At 44.8% G+C, this 20,346-nt stretch overlaps 4 protein-coding genes across 7 annotated transcripts; 1 reads left to right on the top strand and 3 right to left on the bottom strand.

Moving 5' to 3' along the window:
* Positions 1-84: 84 nt before the first annotated feature.
* On the bottom strand, positions 85-8,525 carry LOC108143215. Of its 3 annotated transcripts, none has more exons than XM_017267510.2 (7): positions 8,347-8,525; positions 6,677-6,995; positions 4,609-6,619; positions 3,659-4,063; positions 2,128-3,592; positions 1,047-1,140; positions 85-989 (listed from the first exon to the last, which is right to left on the bottom strand). In XM_017267510.2, exons 2-7 carry the CDS (start codon positions 6,984-6,986, stop codon positions 649-651), a joined length of 4,626 nt encoding a protein of 1,541 aa, XP_017122999.1. In that variant the 5' UTR covers positions 6,987-6,995; positions 8,347-8,525; the 3' UTR covers positions 85-648. The 3 variants fall into 3 exon arrangements, with proteins under 3 accessions (XP_017122999.1, XP_017122998.1, XP_017123000.1); XM_017267509.2 differs by lacking the exon at positions 8,347-8,525 and adding an exon at positions 8,211-8,322; XM_017267511.2 differs by lacking the exon at positions 8,347-8,525 and adding an exon at positions 7,680-7,818.
* An 875-nt stretch (positions 8,526-9,400) lies between these two features.
* On the top strand, positions 9,401-12,808 carry LOC108143240 (DNApol-eta). The gene is made up of 3 exons (XM_017267538.2): positions 9,401-9,884; positions 9,940-10,436; positions 10,495-12,808. The coding sequence occupies exons 1-3, from the start codon at positions 9,453-9,455 to the stop codon at positions 12,284-12,286; spliced, it is 2,721 nt and encodes a 906-aa protein (XP_017123027.1). The 5' UTR covers positions 9,401-9,452; the 3' UTR covers positions 12,287-12,808.
* LOC108143241 (organic cation transporter protein) lies at positions 12,793-17,412 on the bottom strand. 2 transcript variants are annotated; one of them, XM_017267539.2, is made up of 5 exons: positions 16,953-17,412; positions 16,609-16,852; positions 14,197-14,300; positions 13,182-14,133; positions 12,793-13,112 (listed from the first exon to the last, which is right to left on the bottom strand). In XM_017267539.2, the coding sequence occupies exons 1-5, from the start codon at positions 17,174-17,176 to the stop codon at positions 12,912-12,914; spliced, it is 1,725 nt and encodes a 574-aa protein (XP_017123028.1). In that variant the 5' UTR covers positions 17,177-17,412; the 3' UTR covers positions 12,793-12,911. The 2 variants fall into 2 exon arrangements, with proteins under 2 accessions (XP_017123028.1, XP_041563998.1); XM_041708064.1 differs by lacking the exon at positions 16,953-17,412 and having other exon boundaries at positions 14,197-14,311; positions 16,609-16,674.
* On the bottom strand, positions 17,388-19,148 carry LOC121467074. The gene is made up of 2 exons (XM_041708066.1): positions 19,075-19,148; positions 17,388-17,718 (listed from the first exon to the last, which is right to left on the bottom strand). Exon 2 carries the CDS (start codon positions 17,712-17,714, stop codon positions 17,388-17,390), a length of 327 nt encoding a protein of 108 aa, XP_041564000.1. The 5' UTR covers positions 17,715-17,718; positions 19,075-19,148.
* Positions 19,149-20,346: the final 1,198 nt, after the last annotated feature.

Genomic DNA, 20,346 nt, shown 5'->3' with positions numbered 1-20,346 from the left:
TCAATTACCTTAGCACGATTACAGAAGCCCGGATTTAATTGCCAGATTAACTAACCGAGATGAACGCCTCGAGACAGCTGGCCATTGTCATGTAATTATGCTTTTATTGTTCAGATTCAATGCAAGAATTAAAAATATCACTTGAGATTGTTTGTTTTTTTTTTTGTGTAAGACAGTGTGTTTGGGTGTATGCTATGGTGTATGGGTGAGTAAAGTGACTAAGAAACTAATGTATAGAGTACGAATACTTTAAGGGTTCTAAAGCTTAGTTCAAAGGAAACTTGGATTAACGTTGCGTACGAATACAAATACAGGTAGAGAGGGGGGGTTTCCTAATCACTCCCGATCACACATCTGATTTCCTATGGCAAATAACGCACAAATTCGCGACGAGCTAGTTACTTTTACAACCTACAGCCCAGAAATCAGTATCCGAATGTTGCGTTTGGTGTCAAACAGAAATGTCAATAAATAATGCCTCGTTATGGGGATGCCCTAAGACTACAAATTACATATCGAACTATTTATGGAGTACAAGCAAAGCTGCCTTCCGTGCTCGCTACTTTGCTACGTTAATATCAATCAATCTTATCGATTTTCAATTTGATAATTTCGTTTGTAACCAGTTTAAAGTGGAGTTAAGACCGTCTACAGGTTGTACATGGGATTACTGGTAGCGTCGAACAGTTGGGTTCCCGTGGACTCGATCATGGACCTCAGCGCAATGCTCCGCTGCTTGGCCACCGCCTTGCGCAGCGTTAACTCGAACACATTGTCCTCATCGATGTTGTCCATCGGCATGTGTTCCCTGTGCCCCTCGCTCCGATCGGGAGTCTTGAAGACGAGCTCCTCGTGCTCATAAAGGACACTTGTCTCGGCAAACTCCTTGGCAAAGTACTGTGCCGTGTTCCGGTTTTGAATGACCTCGCTGGGAAAGCACTGCAGAAGTTCTTCGAAGCTCAGCTCAGTCACCAAATTGTTGAGTATCTCTGCAATTTAAAAACTACATATATTAATTGGTCTTTGTGATAACTTTAGCTACAAACCCGAAATGTGTGTCTTCCAGTTGGGCAGCGCCTCCTGCTTGCTGAGAATCTTCCGTAACAGGCTCTCCCAGTGTTTGGGCGTGAAACCGCAGGACTGCATGGTAAATGAAATAGAAAGCATTAAAAAATGTACTCATAGGTAAAAATTTTACTATATTTGTGTAATCCCTTATATTCCTTTAAGAAAAGGATCAACAAATATTTGTACAAGCTATGTAATATTATCTACATCATTATAGTTTCCTGTGCTATTTAATCGTTTACCTTTTTATAGCAAAAACAGTTTTGGCAATGCATAACCACTGAGAAAATGTTCAGTATTAAATTTAAGCGTTCGAAGCTCACCACTTTTTAACCTCGTTAAGAGATGCGTAGGTTTCACAGAAACAAAAAATCCATTTTTCAACATAAGAACAGTATACTTTATATGCCAAAGTATCGTAGATTCACGTTTGGATAGCATTTTATATTACATCGATTTTAAATCTAAGCCTAGATAATATGAAGAAAATAAATTCCTTTGCTCTATTATTATACATATTGTACCATCCTAAGTATGTATACAGCATTTTAAACAAAATTGTTTCACAAGTTTTCGAGTTACCAATTTTAATAAAGTATTTTTAAGAAAAATTAGATTGAATTGCCACACGTCATTTTAAAATTTTTTGGATAGGAGTTTTCATTTGAAATCAATTAATTATTATTAGGAACGAACAATACGAAAATCGTCATGGCATCGATGTTATTAACCATTTTAATATAAGCACAGAACTACGTGCAATAAGTTCCTTATGACTTCAGAAATAATGTTTAAATATTATAGAAATCGTACGACTGTATCCTAGAGCAGTCATAGGTGAAATATACTAATGTCGGCTTACTTTGTTATTGTTCTATAAATACTTATTTAAATAGGAAATGTTCGAAAAAGTGAATACAAATATATTAGTTTTTAAAGTGCTTCCCCTCTTGTTCTCCTAATAATTCCCAATTTTAATATTGTTCTTTTGAAATTACTATGATATTTTCCCAATTTAAATAGGCTAAAAGTTTAAGTTCTATAAAATCCATCACTTACCTTTCCGTACTGCCAGAGAAAAGCGGGACAAAAACTAAGCAGGTAGTTTATTGCCAAGTTCTTGGGCAAGACGATTACCAGGAAACTGTCGATGCCCATCAAATGCGGCGTCTTTTGTATGAAGGCCAGAAACTCGGAGATGATCTCGCGATCCACCTTGCTGGAGGCCAGCAGACTCTGAATCTTGAGGGTGAGGGTCAGCAGCTCGTTATGCCAGCTGAGGAAGCGCACCTCGAACTCGCCCTCGTCCTTGTTCGGGTAGCTGAAGTCGCTCCGTTCGAAGGGCGGCAGGCGGTTTAAGTACTGCGGTCGTTCCAGCAAACAGGGTATTGGACGAATGTAGCTCTTGATGTGGCGCTCAAACTCCTCGCCCTCGGGCAGCTTATAGTCCGGAATGAAGGGCACGTATACGAGCTTGCTGGCCAGCGGATCATTGGGATTCTTTACAATCGGTTTGGGACAGTAATTGGGAGCCATGCCCACCATGTACGAGATGCACTCCATGCGCAGGTTCATAAACTCCTCGCGACCAGCCTGCTGCTCCACATCCGCTGACTGCAGGTCTGTGATGAGATCACTGAGGGCCTTCAACCGGCCCATGTACATGCGAAAGAGGATCTTGAGACCCTTGAGATTGGTGGCGGCCACATCGTCATCCGGCTGTGGCTGCGACAGCGAGGCATTTGAGTTGCGCTTCTGAAAAGGCGACGACTGCTGCTCCTGCAGCTGATCGTAGACGATTCGCTGCTGCCGTCCACTGATCGAGAGGCTAGCGGAGCGATCCTCGTGCGCCGAGCTGGCACAAGAGCTGGACAGCGACTGGGCGTCCGCTTCGCTGTGCAGCGAGGGAGCCCGCGAACTGCTGCACTCCTCGTCGTAGTCGTCGTCCAGTTGCGGCGGCGTATGCGAACGCACCTCGTGGGGCTGCAGCGATGAGCTGACGTCGTAGATGTCGTAGAAGTACACCTGCAGAATGTTGACGAACACCTTCTGCGACGTCTGATAGCCCTTTTGGCCAATGTGCGAGGCGATGTAGTTGAGGAACAGCTGCAGAATCACGTCCAGCGTCAGGCTATGTTCGATGCACAGTGCATGGATGAGGGCATCGCTGATCGCTTCGATTAGTGCTGGCTGCTCGTTGGCCAACAGAATCGTCTCGCAAAAGTCCGAGAACGAGACGATGGTGCTCGGCGTTGGCGTACTCACCGCAGCGGGTTTGCTCCTTCCACCTACCCGTCGGGTTTTCTTACCCCGCGAATGGGATTGGGATTGGGATTGACAGTCGGCTTGCTGCTGATGGCGCCGCTGGTAGATCACAGTGCTGTCATCGAACAGAACGTTCTTGTGCCGAATCAGGGCGGTGGCCAGGTTGCGTCTGCTGGACTTTGCAATTATCTCCTGAGCCAGTAGATAGTTGGACATGCGGCAGGCCGTCACAGCCAGCAGCAGGTTTTCTTCGGGGGAACTAGAAATGGAAGATCAAAACAATTGACTTATGTCGTCTTCACACAGAAATCGAGCATCCACTTACAGCTTGTTCAAGTACTTGAGGTAGTTGATCAGCTCTCCACTCATAGAGTCCGCCACCACGGGTGAGATCAGCATTATCTTCGGAATCTCTGCCGGAGCATGTTTGATGAACATGTTGAGGAACTCCAGCGAGAGCGGAACCTGCTTGTAGCCCTGCTGGATCACCCGAGCGGGCGTGAAGTACGGACGAACCGTCTGGTTCAGGAATGCCGACTTCAAGCGATCTGTTCCCAAACTGAGTAGGAACAGTTTTACCGTGTAGATCAGTCCCGCAAGCTCAGTGGTCTCCATGCCCTCATCGCTGTCCATGAAGTTCTCTATGTAGTTATTGAAGATGTCCACCAGATGAAGCTGGCACATTCTGTAGAATCCTGTGGCCTGCAGATAAACCTCCTGTTTGTTGGAACTGAAAGAAAGGCAAGATTTATAACAATTTAGTATCATTACATATGCATAGAATGAATACAAATTAAAGAGTTCTTAAAAACAGATCTCTTGAAGCAACAATGAACACGTAAGTAAGAACAATGTTTTGCAATTTTGTGGTTGGCGACCATTTATCATAGTCACTTGCAATAGCTTTTAAACTGAGTAAAGAAAGCGAAAAACAGAAGATTTGATATGCAACTAACAAATACTTTTTACAAAAACAGCTTTTAAACTGAGTAAAGAAAGCGAAAAACAGATGATTAGATATGTAACTAATGAATACATCTTTCCGATATTTAACATTTTTATAACAATCTACTGAAAAGGCTACGAAATGAGGATAAATTGCCCAAGCTATTACTTTTGGCATTCAAATCCGATCTTTGATTGCAACTACAGTAAGAAACAAATAATTTTTAAGGTTCCTAAGATCCAGCTTGTTGTTGCGTATTCATACATTCTTTAAAACTTTTGGAAATAATAGCCGTTACTGGTAGAAGTTTAAATAATTCTTTTCCGTACCGTATTGAGAAATCAGCAAGCTTTCTGCAGTTCGCAGCGAACATTTGCCGGAGCTGCAGCTCCCGCTCCGCCCCCAAACGCTCGCCCTGCAGCGTGAGACTCAGGCGCAGCATGACATGGGCCTCCTCCATGAGATCGTAGAAGTTGCAGCTGCTGGCACTGCGATACGACTCCGCAATGCCCTCGAGATCCTCGATGACGCACTCCACGCGCGGAATCTCCAAATTGTACAGCGTCCACTCGTTGGCCACCGTCGAGGATTGGGCTGCACTGCTGCTCCTCAGCAGGCTGCTGTGTTTGGCCTTCGCCTCGGCCAGCAGACGAGCGGCGATGTTCCGCTTGACGGCCACCACTTGACCGCCGGTCACCTCGCCCATGCTGCGCCGCTTGTGCTGCTCCAGAGCTGCGTTCGTGATGAGCACCAGCTGCTCCCGGTTCACGCACACAAACTGAACGTGCATGAACGCGGCCAGACCAACGACGGCAATGGGCGAATTGACATCCGGGGCGGATTCCTCGGGGAACAGACCGCCAATCGAGGGGTACTCGAAGCGGTTGTGAAAGAGCTTGTGCCCGATGCGCGACGTGTGCGTTTCCACGGACTCGGAGGTCACCGCAAACACCACGTAGTCGTTGATATGCACCTGGATCACCGGTGCCGTGAAACTGTAGCTGGCCACCGGCTTTTCGTTCTCACTGTACCACTTGCCTTGGGCGGAGAACTGGTACAGGAAGCCGTCCACACTGCTGGCCACCAGGAGAGCGTGGCCCATGCACCGCTGGTGCTGCGATGACTTAAGGGTCCGGCGGTTGACGTGCTTGAAGGTGGTCACCGCACTGGGCACCTGTTGGTTGCCCATGTCGTACTCGTCGTCCTCCTGATCCACACCCTGGCCGCTTCTCTGGTAGATGGCCTTGAGGTCCATGCAGCGAAGAATGTCCAAGACACGCGGTTGGTTCTCTGAGGTTTTCATGCAGATCTGCAGCAGCTTCCGCACATCGTATTGCACGGAGGCATCATCCAGATGGCTGCCCCCGGCGATGCCCCTCACATTCATGGCCTTGGCCTCGTTGACGAGCTTGATTTTAATGTCCACAGCTCGCTGGGGACTGATGGTGATGTCCTGGCTGTCCTCCTGACCCTTACCTCCTCCGAACTCACTCTCATCCCACTGGGAGCGCAGTTCCGGCTCGAACTCCCTGCCGTAGGCGTTGTTAACCAGCTTGGCCAAGTTGAAGTCCAGCGGCGACCGTCCTGGCATGGCTCCATTAATGGCCACCGGTGGCTTGCCACTGCTCGTTGATTGTAGGGAATCGCTGTCGCAGCTCTGCTGGCTGTGGCTGGAACTGACCACACCTCCGCACCCGCCCCCGCCTCCGCCACTGGCACTAGCCTTGCTGCCGAGGCTGAGGGATTCGGAGAGCGGCTCATCTCCGCCACCGTAGTCGTTGTCCAGGCAACTCACGTCCTGCCCTCCACTGGCTCTGCTCGCCAGTGCATCCACCACCTTGAAGGCCACGCAATAGCGATGGCTGAGGCAGGCGATCACGTTCTCGGCCAGACACAGACGCACTGGGATGAAGTTCAGCTGCACGAAGAACTTGAAGGGCAGGAAATCGATGAAGGAGAACCTGGGCTGGGTATTCTCGTGGACGCACTGCGTGTACTCGTACAGATAGATCCTGTCGCGGCTGCTGACGATAATGTTGCCGGAGGTCTGACAGCACTGCACCAGCTCCGGCGGACTGCGCAGTGGCAGCTCGATCACATCGATGCTTTCCACCAGCGGCGTCTTGGGCGTGGTCATCGAGGCTATCCGGATGGTGATGGGCAGCTCGTTGAGTCGGCTGTCCGGGAACTTCCAAAAGTTGGCATAGATGCGCACGAACATCTTGGTGTCGTCCTCGGAGCAGACCGTATTACTGTTGCTGCTCGAGGTGCAGCTAATGGTGGAGGAGGAATGCACCGGACTGCCCGCCTGCTCCTTCTCCAGCGTGAGCAAGTATTTTCCTGTGGAAGATTCGGTTTAAGTTGCTAAAATCAAAGCTTGAATTGCTTGCTACTCACCAGCCTCGCAGTAAATCAATTGCACCACCTCGCCCACTGTGGCCAGAGTGCTTCTGTTGGGCGTCCGCTCATCGCCTCCGGAGCAGGAAGCATCTCCTGCCGCCTCATTCGCTTGTCCCTCATCCGCTGGCGCTTTCCTCGTGTCCTCCGACTGGTTCGGCTTGCCAGCGATGTCGTAGATCTCAATGAACTGCTCCGCACTGCTGATGGCTATCCTGTTGTTGCCGATCAAGCTGGCCGCTAGGATGTCGCCGTTCAGAGCGTAGGTCTGTTGCCTAGCAAAGTTGTAAGCCTGGAGGATCTTCACCATGGTGGCTCACTGGAAAAGAGAGAGCGAGAGATGCGACTCTATCACTTAAGCTGTCTCAAATTGCAGACTACGCCCTCGACTGAGAGCAGTGACTTCATCGCCGGACGTGCACAGACTGATGGCCTCACGGCGAATACGTCGCTAGAGCAGGCAGTTCTCTGCAAGGCAGTGGAAGTGGGAGTGGGACAGAGAACGGGGAAGTCCGAACGGGAGTGGGTTGAGTGGACGGACCGCTTAGCGGGGGCTCAGTCAAGTGGTTCTTGTTTGGGCATGTCAACCATTAGCATAATTGAGCGCTTATGCTGGGGTCAGGGATCGGGAGAGTGGATTATTACGAGAGCGTAAGAGTGAAGCAATTAATAATGATTAGATTTATAGCACTTCAAGCTGTTTATGATGGGCATTCAAGCTACTGTGATCACAAATAACTAGGGAGATCTTTTAGTCAAAACTGAATTTGTGGTTATAATTTTTAGAAATGATTCTAGTTAATTACTTTGAAAGACAATATATAAATATTTCAAAGTTTTACAATATATCTCAACCCACAATTATTCATTAGAGGATGCTAATAGTATTCGTAGTATATTTCTACACCCCCTCTTAAGTTAAATATCTATAGATTTATGTTTCACCCTAGACATGCAACACTATTTTAAGCAAACGGAGTGTCACAATAGGTCAGTGCTGCACCTTTTACTTCCGCTGGAATTCCTGCGCTGGAGTCCTCCGCTTTAGTCACAAAGTAAACAGACATGAAATTAGGTCACAACAGTATACAAAAACACGCCCTTCCTGTCCGTCCGTCGCAAACCCCCTGCCCCCGCATTTCACGCTGGCGATTTAGGAGCCACTTGAAATGGGTTTGGCCATCGGCGGGAGGTGGGATTATGATTCCGACTGGCTATACGTGCGTTTGCCTAATTAAGCCATTGGACACACACTGGACATACACTCGGCACATCAATCAAAACAACCGGCGAGGTGGCGGAAACCGGAAGCGGGGGTGCCGAAAATAGAACGCGATTCGGGGGGGGCATTTATTTCAGGCCGCTTGGTCAAATCAATAAATCCGGCGATCATAATCCGTGCATTAACCCAAATGAGCTTGGGAAACGGAGAAGCCAGGGCAGGAAATCCGAAGCGGGCGGGGAAGAGCAGAAATCAAAGGCTGTGTGTATGTAAATTGCATTTTGGCAGCGGCATCCGGAGAAAAATCAATACCTATGAACTTCTTGGAATGTGGCGCTACAGAACTTAGGTACTCTTAAATACTTTCTGTTGATTTTATCTTAAGGTTTAATCCTTTTTTATCAGAAAAAAATAGAGTTTCAATTATTGTAAACACTCATTTCTTTACCGCTTGGGCCTCGATGACCCGGCAATTTCTAATTATTTTAAACTAGCGGTTTCTATGCCGCATTATTATAACTTAACACAGAACCGCCCATTTTATTGTACGAGCGAATTTGGTTTGTTTATATTTTAACCGTGACGTGCGAAACAACAATAAAATAGTCTTTCTTGTAGTGTGACCAAAGCCTTGTTTACTGATAAATGCACCGATTGTACTGTTAAAGAGAAGTTTGGTATTTTATCGACTAAATAAATTGACATATAGACGAACGGTTGGAAATTCTGTAGGATATGAACTACGAAGCCAACAGAGCACGATCCAACAGGACTTGTGCAATATTTAAAATTCTTTTTCTACTTTTATTTTACTATAAGCCTTGGGTTAATAGCTAATGAGAACTTTAAAAAGGTCTGACTACTACTGCTCTTTCTACTTCTCACTGGTTAACATAAATCAATATACCCGACAATTAAATTGAAATTGTTTCGCGTTAAAGTTTTTGAACGTTACGAACGTTCACATCAAAGGGAAGACTTTGGAACTGAGCAAATCGTTCGGCTGTTGGAGGACAAATGGTCCTTCAATAACAGATTTCTTACTCTTACCAACGATATAGCAAAGAAATAACAACTGTGTTAGTCATTAATAAAGTTGTGATCTCTTAATTAAATTAGTATTTTATTAGAACTTAGAAATTCCGAGCAATGGCCTCCTTTATGCGGTCTCCTATAGGGATGTCCAAATCGGGATGATCTCTGACGACTTTAAGATGCTCATGCTCAAATCTTTTGTTACCTTCCTGGATTTTAGATGCCGGTTTAATGCTATAACTAAGCAATTTACAACCGCTTTAAATTAATACTGTTCCATTTCAGGGAACTATCTTAAAGTCTTTATAAATATGCAAAACTGGACTTTTCAATCATTGATGATGCTTGAGATAGTGTCACTTGTTTGGGTGGGATGTGCTGTGTGTGATTGGGGTATAACAAAGCCACTTCTTTTTTCACGTACATTCATCGAGACTCTAAGGTATTTTAAAAAAACCACGGCTACGGTCACACTGCTGGCGCGCACGGAAATTTCGCGCAATAATACGAAATCAAAACATGACCAGCTCACGCAGCCATGTCAGCATGCAGAGCAAGTACGACCGAGTGGTCCTGCTGGTGGACATGGACTGCTTCTTCTGCCAGGTGGAGGAGAAGCAGCAGCCGGAGTACCGCAATCGACCGCTAGCCGTCGTCCAGTACAATCCGTGGCGCGGGGGCGGCATCATTGCGGTAAACTATGCGGCTCGCGCGAAGGGAGTGACACGCCACATGCGCGGCGACGAGGCCAAGGACCTGTGCCCGGACATTGTGCTCTGCCAGGTGCCCAATATCCGGGAGAAGGCGGACACCAGCAAGTACCGCGACGCCGGCAAGGAGGTGGCCAATGTGCTGCAGCGCTTTACGCAGCTCCTGGAGCGCGCCTCCGTGGACGAGGCTTATCTGGACATCACGGAGACCGTGAATCTGCGAATGCAGCAGATGCAGAGCGTAAGTGGTCAGCGCCAAGCCGAAAGCATTTCTTATCGCTTTTTCCCCCTTTCAGGGCGCCTTTGCTCTTAAGCCCCAGGAACTGGTGAACACCTTCGCCGTGGGCTATCCCAACATTGGCGACTACGTCAACAAGATCACGAACCGCTTCGCCAATCCCTACGTGGACGACGAACGCTTCCAGATGTCCTACGATCAAAACGACCTTCCCGCCGTCCGGCAGAGCGACATACGACTGCTCATCGGCGCCTCTGTGGCCGGAGAGGTGCGGCTGGCGGTCAAGGAGGAGACCGGCTACGAGTGCTCGGCGGGAATAGCGCACAACAAGATCCTGGCCAAGTTGGCGGCCGGCATGAACAAGCCCAACAAGCAGACCATTCTGCCGCTGGCGGAGACCGCTGCTCTCTTTGATTCCCTGCCCGTGGGCAAGATCAAGGGTTTGGGCGGCAAGTTCGGCGAGGTGGTGTGCGAGACCCTGGGCATAAAGTTCCTGGGCCAGGTGGTCAAGTTCACGGAGGCCGAGCTGCAGAGAAAGTTTGATGAAAAGAATGGGTGCGTTAAGTAACTGGACTGAACCCCGTTCGGAGTAACTTATCTCTTCTCGTTCCAGTACCTGGCTCTTTAACATCGCCCGCGGCATCGATCTGGAGGCAGTGACTCCGCGCTTCTACTCCAAGAGTATCGGCTGCTGCAAAAAGTTTCCGGGCCGGAACAACATTACGGGATTGAAAACGCTGCAGCACTGGCTGGGCGAGCTCTCCTCTGAGATCAACGACCGGCTGGAGAAGGATTTCATCGAGAACAACCGCAAGGCCAAGCATATGGTGGTACAATACGTGCAGGACATTGACGGCGAGGAGGTGGCCAGCTCCCGATCAACAGCGCTCAAGGATTACGACCAGGAGTCCATCGCGAAATATGCCCTGGACCTCATCAAGGCCAACACTAAGACGTTTTTGCGCTCCGGCAGCGATTCCGTTTTGAACAATGCCATCAAGTTCCTTGGCATCAGTGTGGGCAAGTTCGAAACCGTCTCGAATGCCCAGAACAAGCTGCAGGAGATGTTTGCCAACCAGGCTGCCAAAAAGCGAAGGGTCAGCGTGGAGGAGGCAGTGCAGCCGCCAAAGGTCCAAGTGCCAGCTAAGCCAAAGCAGACGGAGGAGTCTAAGATGAAGAACTTCTTCGCCAACTACCTGCAGGGGGCGAAAAAGGAGGATACAAAGTCAGAAGTCCAACCTGAGGAGCACTTAACTGCTGCTGAACAAAAGAAGAGTTTCGTCGAAGAGTACAAACAAAAACTCCATGCGGCCACAAAAACCGAATCAGCAGCGGAGGGAACGACTCCCACCTCAACGCCGCCAGAGTTAAAGGAAAGTTTCTTTTCCCAGTACCTGAAACAACAAAAAGCTACTCGTCAGCATGAGTCTGAGGCAGCAGGCGAAGACTCATCGGACATGCTAAACTTGGCCGAAGAACTGGACGCCATTGAGGCTAGTAACACAAAAGATTTTGATGCAGACACTGAAGAGGAGACGGACTTAACTAAGAATACCTTTAAATCAGTGGCAAACGAATTACCTTCCACATCCAAAAATGCGCAAGAGAGACCATCTTTCAAAGCTCCGCCAGAGAAGCAAACAACACCTTCCAGTGCTACAGCAGAAAAGGAACTATCCGAATCCAATAACGAGAATATGGAGCACTGCGATCGCCTTAAGCTCCCTCCTCTCACTGAAGAAGAACTGCTGCCTTCGACTTCCAAACGGAAATTCGACGAACTGGACAGTTCTGACAAAAACTACAAGCAAAGTTACGCAGAGTTTGCAGTCCCCGAGCTTCGCATCGATCTTCTACCGATGGTCAAATGCGATCAGTGCGGAGCTAGTATACCCGACGACGTCAGAAGCCTGCAAACGCATAGGGACCATCACTTCGCCCAGGAGTTGAGTCAACAGCTGCGAAGCAGCGAGCGGGAGGAGCGGATGCAGGGTCGCCAGAAGGTGTCGCCCAAACCCACGCCACCGAAGAAGGTTAAGAAGACGGCTGGTTCTGCTAGCGTGGCCAATACCACAGTTCGGTCCACCAACAGCATTACCAAGTTCTTCAGCGCCAAGCCAACCCAGGAGCAACCTTCTAGCGACTCGCAAATGCAGCAGTGCACCGAGTGCAAGGCTTACATCAAGAGCGTGGACATGCCGGAGCACCTGGACTACCACGTGGCCAGAAACTTGCAGCGAGAACTGAACCAGCAGGATCTGCGCACGCGAACTGCGGCCCTTGGCAAGGAGAAGACTTCACCGGCTCAGCCAAAGAAGCAAAAACAAGGGCAGTTGAACAACACAATTGCCGCCTCCTCAAGTGGAAACAAGACAATTGCCCAGTTTTTTAGCCAAAGGAATTGATTCCCATCCATGCCATCCAGTTTAATCTAGATTAGTTACTAAGAATGGACCACAAACAGCTTTAGTTTAACACTCGAACTTTTGATTTCTATAAGATTTAAGCGAAAGCAAAGTTAAGAACACACCTTTTGTTTTGGGAATTTATCAAACTTGAATGAAATTTTTTTCTTTTTTTTTAATTCCAAACAAAAAACACAAAATATTTTGATTGTGCAAATATCTATATGTTTTGCAAATCAGGCTCTGGACAGCAAAATTGATTTGTGAATTTTTTTGTTTTGTTATTGCTGCCAAATATAAATATTACGCAGTTAAATGAGAAATGAAGATTTTTTATGTTATTTGTAAATTGATTCACATTTATAAGTTCTGACAAGCAAGTCAGTTAATGAAACGCACATATTTTTAATTGTACATTCTTCATTTTCTATAACCTTAGGCTTAAGTATGAATGTTGATCATTACCACTTCCATCCATCAATTTCAATAAATCAAACCCAGTGCTCTGTTAATGCTATAAAATCGATATATGTATATATATGGCTTAATCTTAAAGTTGTAACAATTTTAAAGATAAATGTCTTTGTATTTGCAGGCTGCCTAGACTAAGATTATACTCCACTGATCACTGCGTTTGGCTTGCCGCACCGACCAGATCGAGTTCCTTGCCCTGCGACGGCTTCTTCTTGATACCGATGGCATCCGCCTCCTGCACTGTGGTGGGCAGAACGACGTTGGTGGTCTCCGGGAAGAACAGGGTGAGCAGTCCGCTCACGATGGCGGCACCGGCGAAGAGCATGGCCGGAGCACTGGCATAATACTTCGCCTGGAAGAGAGAGATTTCAAGGCACTTAGGAGAGAACGGAGGAACAGAAGTGCTGCACAGAGTACCCACCAGAAGAGGCGTTTGCGGTGCCAGCATGGAGCCGAACCTGCCCATCATCGAGCAGAAGCTGAGCAGGCTGTTCCTTAGATTCGTGGGGTAGATCTCAGAGGCGAAGAAGTAGAGCACCTGGAAGCTGGCAGTGATGGTCAGTTTGCCGACGAGGAACAGCACCAGCTGGAGCAGCGGCTGATCCCCGCCGGCGAAGATCGTTCCGACGCAGCAGAGGCCACTGGCCAGCATCAAGCCGCAGAGGGAATACCGCCTGCCGATGCGGTCCATGATCAACAGGGGCATGAAGAAGCCGGGAATCTCCACCAGGGCCACGTAGGCGAAGTTGTTGTACTTGTCGCCGTCGAGCAGCACCACATTGAGACTCAGACCGTAGTAGACCAGCACGTGGACGATCCAACAGAAGGAGCAGTTGGCGATGCGCCACTTGAAGTTCTTGAAGGCCTCGCGGATGGGAAACCGGCTCTCCGCCGACTGCTCCAGCTTGTCCCGATTGGCCAGCACGAGCTTGTCCAGCATGCCTTCCGGCAGCTCGCGCTTGTTGACGTGCGCTGCCCGCCGGAGTATGTTCTTGGCCCGCTCCTCCTTGCCCTGGCTGAGCAGCCAGCGTACGCTCTCCGGCAGGATCCAGAAGTAGGCCAACAGGATCAGCGAGGGCAAATAGGTGATGCGCAGCAGGATGCGCCAGTCGGGGAAGGCTTTGGCGGCCATGGCCAGCAGCACCTCGCCCACCGCATAGAAGACCGTGATCACGCTGCAGGCCAGCACCCGTCGCTTGGGTCCCACCAACTCGATGCCGATCACGAAGCAGGTGGAGTACAGTGTGCTGCTGGTCATGTTGTCCAGGAACTCGAACACCAGGAACCAGCCGTAGCTGGGCGAGAAGGACCGAATGACTCCCAGCACAGCGCCCAAAATGCCGCCCAAAGCGATCGAGAAGCTGCGTCCATAGCTGATGGGTGGGATTGTGGATTGCTATTTACTGGATTAACTACGAGATATGGAGCACACTAACCGATCTGCTACAAAGCCGCCGATGGGAATGCCGAAGAACTGTCCCAGGTTATTTATGGTTCCGACCATTGATAGCTTCCACTCATCATCGCAGAAAATGCCGAACTACAATGAAACTATTTTCATGATGCAAATCTTTTATTATAACAAGTCTTCGCTCAAAAAGCTGTGCTATTTGAAGACCCTCATTCATGTGGACCATTTATTTTCTGTGCAATTTGCGAGCCATATAGAGTCAAACAATTTCATCTTTCGGCAAGCCGAAGTTCATATACCCTTTCAGCCATTACAAAAATTAAACATTTTTGAAAACATTAAAATTATGATTTACTTGCGTATATGATTAAAAACATTGAAGCTATAATGATTTGCAGCTCAATTATTCGATAGTTCCTATGGTAGCTATATTATATCGTTATCCGATTTTAATAAAATTAAAGGGCAAACTGAACTGTCAATTTGTTAATAGGACAAAAAGAATGTTTAAGAATATTACAAAATAGAAAAGTTACATTAAAAAAAATATTTTTTTTAAATATTTGTATTTTTTTATGGAAGCTTTATGTTAATGACGTCCGATTTTGATGAAATTTAAACAGTCATTCTAAAATATTTAAGCATTACTTTCTGTCGAAGAAATAAAAAAAATTAAAAAAGAGCATGAAACTTTCCCAAAAGTTGTCTTTCTATTGTAGTATATAAGTCGAAACGAGCCGGATCGGACGACTATAACATATAGCTCCCATAAGAACAATCGGAAAAATAAATAAAAAAAAATTATAACTTTGCTGTTTTTTAATTTTTTGTTTAATATTTCAGAATTATGGTTTAAATTTTATCAAAATCGGACGTCTATATCATATTGCTCCCATAGAAATAATAAAAATATATAAAATAACTATCAGATAATTGAGCTGCAAATCATCATAGCTTCAATGTTTTTAAACATATACGAAAGTAAATCATAATTTTAATGTTTTCAAAAATGTTTAATTCTTGCAATAGCTCCAAGGGTATATGAACTTCGGCTTGCCGAAGTTTGCTTTTTTTCTTGTTTTAATTCTTTTTGATTTATTAATAATTTGACAGTTCAAAATAACGCTTTTAATTTTATTAAAATAGAAACTATCGAATAATTGAGCTCCAAATCATGAGATATGATTCAATTTTTTTAAACATATGCGCAAGTAAATTATAATTTTAATGTTATCAAGAATATTTACTTTTTGCAATAGCTGCAAGGGTATATGAACTTCGGCTTGCCGAAGTTTGCTTCCTTTCTTGTAAAACATATACACAGAGGGTGGTCATATTGAATGAAGCTCAGAGTATCAAGCTCGACTTTATGCTGCTATAATTCGCAATCGGCTTTGTTACATTGCATATAGGTCAGGGTATCATCCGAAAGATTCTAATTCCCGAGCCGTATCTGATATCCACCTTAACTATTAATGTAAATTGTAACCTTAATGTACCTATCTTAATCTAAATTTGTTTTTCCATGTTGCAATTGCTACGCTATTGCTGTCTGAGGTACTTGTCAGCTGGCTACTGTTCTCCCATCTACGTGTCCAATTGTCTGATAAAGAACGTTTCGGCATGAAAGCTCATCAGGCCACTTAGGCAACAGCTTCCGGCATTACCAAAAGGGAACATAACATAATCATCTGCTCAAAGGTTGGCACATCAGATGTTCGCTCAAAATTTGTTTACCTTATGAGTGGTAAAATTCCTCCATTACGCCTAAATCGCTAACTAAATATTATGAATTCTGTTTACCTTTGGACCTTCACAATGGTCTTTCTGTTAATCCAGCTGGCGCACTTGGCGTATACGTTATATTGCTAGTTGAGTAACGTATAATCAATACGTTAAGAGTTTTACGATCGTTTACTGCAATCCTATCATTTTCCTAACCCATTGCGGGCCCCGTCTGAGTGCCCACTATTTGATTAAGATTGTAAACTACTTTTCGTCTGCTATCGCTGAAATACAAATTTAGTCATTGAACCCGTGCGATAATTAGGCCTTGTGATCTTGAAAGCAACTGGGGGGAGTGCTCCATACGAATTTGATTACCCTAAAATCTCTGTACTTCGATGTGGAGTGGCTATTTTCTGAGCAAGTTAATAAATACCTTAATAATCAAATTAATCAAACTCTGATATTTTTGATTTAACTCTGATGTCCTACAGATAAGGGTATTTATGACATGATGAAATTCTGAGTAAATGACCATTTTGGAGTTTGTTTGAGTATGCATTGATCCAGGCAGCAGGTGCCTTAATCGGATGACTTGTTATCAAAGTCCAACGTCTGCCGCCGTGGGATTTGAGAGTCTGGCATGCAGTTGGTCTGGTGTCGTAGCACCTGATAACAGCACCCCCAATGGCAGTGGTACTTTGATACTCACGTCATTCGAAATGGTAACTTCATTGTCGCGGAACACGAACTTGTTGTCGGGGCAGGCCTCCGAAATGTTCGTAAAATGTATGGGCAAGCAAATGTCCTCGGCCACCGATTGGTTCCACTGGGGCAGCTCCAAGTTGGTGTACCGCTTGCAGGCGTCCAGATCCCGGCCATGCCTGGGGATACTCCACTCCGTGTGCGGCTCGTAGAAGGCGCTCTCCGGCGTATCGCACTCTGCGATGTTACACCTGTCGGGGGTTGGATTTTTGGATTCGGATTCAGATTCGGATTCGAACTTGGACAACTAAGTCAGACGGTAAAGGCCCATTGACTGGCCATTAACTTCACCTGTGCGACACGGTGGCGGCTGTAAACACATATGTGACCGAGAACATGGCATGGAACATCATCGGCAGGCAGATCAGCATGAATATGATCAGCTGGAAGCGACCGAACTGGCCCAGATGCTTCAATATGGCGTCCAGGGTCACGTCCTCCGAATCCTTCACCGGTGGCGGTGGCAACTCCACCTCCACCGTTGCCTGTGTGGGTGGCGCTTCGCTGGCTGCCATTTCCCAATCTTTGCCCTCAGTGATTCGGAACCGAATCAGAACAGAAGCGTATTTGGTTTATTTATGCACTGCGTTATTTTCATTTACGGTTTCTAACATATACACTTATTTTTACCCACGACGCCCCGAGCAGTTACGCGATGTGTAGGGCAGCGGATCGCGTCTCGCACTGCGAGTGCCTGCTGCGATCTCCGATCTCCGGAACGCGACGCTAGCAATCAACGATCAACGATCGCTGTTCGAGTCCGTCGACGAGTGAGGAAGATCGCACCACCGACCGATCGACCGACCAACTGTTGAGCGGCATGGGCGCCTTGATAAGACTGCCGGTTTCGTGGGGTTCCGAGTTTTGGTAGACTCGCTTGGAGATTATGCCGCGGTGTAGTGTGTCGGCGTGGGATTGGCTACGGTGAAAGTGGATCGCGGGATCCACTACGGGTGATACGTAGTCAAAGTCCAACGGACAGGTTTCCTCACCAGTGCTATTAAACCCAAGCTCGTCCTGATATTGATTTGGGAATTTCACGGGCTTTTCCATCAAACTAGAATATGGATAATAAAATGAATCACATTATTGGCTATTATAATGAGAGTCGTAAAGTATTATTGTCTAAGTGTATATAGTGTATATATTAGCATTTATTTATCTATTCAAGTTTTTCCCCTAGAAAATCGAGCATCCATATTTATAATTTCTCACGAATTTGATAATTTCTAAGGGTCACGTGCCGCAAACGTGATTGTTCCATAATTTATATGTCTTTTCCTTTTCCGAATTGGCCAGCGGCCAAACCATTAGGCCGACGCACTTGCTCAGGGGCAGACAGTAGGTATATATATACCTATAGAATAAACTATATGCAGTCGTAAATGTTCTATAGATATGTTAATCATGTTCATGACCAGGGCCAAAGAGTTTTATATTAGGGCAATGATTGTGTTTGCGTTTTAGTACCCTTTTAAAGGCAGTCTTTGTTTTAGCCATAATCAGGGAATATTATCGGTCATATAAAATATATGTAACCTTGATATTCAGTGCAAATTAAATTAATTAATAAATTAATAAAGACTTAGTGTTTGGTTTAGCTGCTATACAAATGGGTTCGATTAAAACGATTTAGTTTTCAACCGGACGGCTACATTCAATACCAAGCTAGGGAAATTATAAACAGCATTGTATTTAAAGGTAATTACAAGAATGCGTGAAATTATTATCAAATTACAATAGCACGACCATATTTCTATACCCTTGCAAAGTGTATTACAAAATATTATATAAATAGAATGAGGAGATAATAGTCTTGATCAGCATTTGTCCGTCCGCCTCTTTCTAGGCAAACTATTCTCTTACTTTGAGGACTTTGTGGATGAAACAAGGAACCAAACTATATTAATTCTATTTTTTGGATGAAGTGATAATTTACTATTTTAAAATTACAGTTTAAATGTTGCTTGTGTATATATATTCGTGTCATTGAAAAAATTGAAAGAGTGAATCGTGATAAACTTATAATATAAGCATAAAAATCTAATATTTCATTTTATGTAAATCTGCAAGGGGTTTTCCCTTTCCCTTTTCACTTTCATCTTTTTTGACTTTGGCTTGTAAAAATTAATTTCTTTATAGTTTTATTATAAAATGTAGTTATAAAAACGATAACAGAAGTGAACTTGCGAGTACCGATGTTTTATTATCCTCGTTACTGTGTTAGCTGTAACATAAAATCATCCCATACACTAGATTTTTACTGACGGGCATGTCTATACGAAATAATTATAGTCGGAGATATGTACGTTTTTTTCTGCACTCACAAACTTCTGACGAAAATAATAACAGCCTTTGCGAGGGTATATAAGGTATGCGAAACCGGAACGGTATCGATTTGAAAACGACTTACAGTGAAAACCCACATTGGAGGGTAGTTGCCTTGGGTGGTGCAATTTCTTTATCGACGGATATATTTAATAAAACCTAAGAATTAAGTTTACAAATAATATTAAAACATAATTTTTGTACTATAATTTTCAAAGTTTATCTTATAACAGTTTGACTGTAATGCAAATACTAAATAATGGAAATACCGGAGATAATAATGGGATTTTTTAATTAACGTGCTTGATCTGTAAACCCGAAACGCGTTACTGTCAAAATATAATTTAATTTCGTTTTTGCACTGCCTATTTTCTGGTTTTAGAGCGTAATTACAAAATAACAAGTCACTAAATGACGTGGAGTCTAAAATTGTGTTTCTTTTAAAATTCCTCTCTGTCACTCTCCTAAATGTTGACTTGCTCAGCTCTCCAAATTCGTCTCTGTGATATTGCATATGTACATATATATTTTTGGATTGTTTTTGTATGCTTTTGTGAATGAAGTTTGGCGGTTTTTTCGGCATTCGTTGTTATCCGTAGTTGGCCTCGTGCCATTCGCTGTTTGCATTGATCAAATCAAAACAACCGAACACCACGTCGTATACTTGATTATATTTCTGGTGGCGTCTGTTCCATTATTACAGATATCATGCGCTTTCGAAAGCCCTTTCAATACGAATTGTTAACGTCCCCATTATTGTATAAGCTGTATCTAAGGAGGTTAACTTAACGAACTTCAATTAAAAAAGTCGACTAGCTTAGTCACCCAAAACCATATTAAGTAAAAAACAGTTTGGTTTGTTTTGAATATATCTAAACACATACCTTTATTTAATGAATTCAAAAATTGTGTTAAATTCTCGTTTTGGTTTTTGTTCTTCTTATCTTGCATATTTTCTTACACAAGTGGTACATTTTTTAGATAAATTTTCTGCAATATTTCCACGATTTTCACACAGATACTCTGTAAGAATGTATCTACTCAACGTTCTTTTGTTTAGGTCTATGTGTGTCTTGCTTTCTATTAAATGTATTATTTTTTAAGTTTTTTTTTTATTTGTTTTTGAAGTAAAAATGTGACTCAAAAACATTTATTCAAAGAACGCAACACATTTATGTAGCTTTCAAAAATCGATCTTGATTTTTTACAATTTTTTTGTTGATTGGGTAAACTTGCAGTAATTTTCTGTGTTTGATATGATGTGGTATATGATAACTTATAATTTATTTGCTTATATGGATTGTTTGATCAACGAAAATATTCTTCAGCGATATATGCCATGTATATATATATATTT

Source organism: Drosophila elegans, unplaced genomic scaffold, assembly GCF_018152505.1.
Source record: "Drosophila elegans isolate 14027-0461.03 unplaced genomic scaffold, ASM1815250v1 contig_208, whole genome shotgun sequence".
In the NCBI taxonomy this organism is placed as follows: domain Eukaryota; kingdom Metazoa; phylum Arthropoda; class Insecta; order Diptera; family Drosophilidae; genus Drosophila; species Drosophila elegans.
The sequence above is the reverse complement of the archived record's forward strand: the minus strand, read 5'-3'. Positions and strand labels throughout refer to the sequence as shown.

What these genes read in the sequence shown, in the direction of transcription:
- LOC108143241 (XM_017267539.2), bottom strand. Translation starts at nt 17,176, where the DNA reads ATGGCAGCCAGCGAAGCGCCACCCACACAGGCAACGGTGGAGGTGGAG. An exon ending in AAGTTACCATTTCGAATGAC is followed by an intron (nt 14,301 to 16,608) that starts GTGAGTATCAAA and finishes GTTTCATTGTAG; the next exon opens with TTCGGCATTTTCTGCGATGA. An exon ending in GGCGGCTTTGTAGCAGATCG is followed by an intron (nt 14,134 to 14,196) that starts GTTAGTGTGCTC and finishes CCCACCCATCAG; the next exon opens with CTATGGACGCAGCTTCTCGA.
- LOC121467074 (XM_041708066.1), bottom strand. Translation starts at nt 17,714, where the DNA reads ATGGAAAAGCCCGTGAAATTCCCAAATCAATATCAGGACGAGCTTGGG.
- LOC108143240 (XM_017267538.2), top strand. Translation starts at nt 9,453, where the DNA reads ATGACCAGCTCACGCAGCCATGTCAGCATGCAGAGCAAGTACGACCGA. An exon ending in GAATGCAGCAGATGCAGAGC is followed by an intron (nt 9,885 to 9,939) that starts GTAAGTGGTCAG and finishes TCCCCCTTTCAG; the next exon opens with GGCGCCTTTGCTCTTAAGCC. An exon ending in AAGTTTGATGAAAAGAATGG is followed by an intron (nt 10,437 to 10,494) that starts GTGCGTTAAGTA and finishes TTCTCGTTCCAG; the next exon opens with TACCTGGCTCTTTAACATCG.
- LOC108143215 (XM_017267510.2), bottom strand. Translation starts at nt 6,986, where the DNA reads ATGGTGAAGATCCTCCAGGCTTACAACTTTGCTAGGCAACAGACCTAC. An exon ending in ATTGATTTACTGCGAGGCTG is followed by an intron (nt 6,620 to 6,676) that starts GTGAGTAGCAAG and finishes AATCTTCCACAG; the next exon opens with GAAAATACTTGCTCACGCTG. An exon ending in CTTGCTGATTTCTCAATACG is followed by an intron (nt 4,064 to 4,608) that starts GTACGGAAAAGA and finishes CCTTTCTTTCAG; the next exon opens with TTCCAACAAACAGGAGGTTT.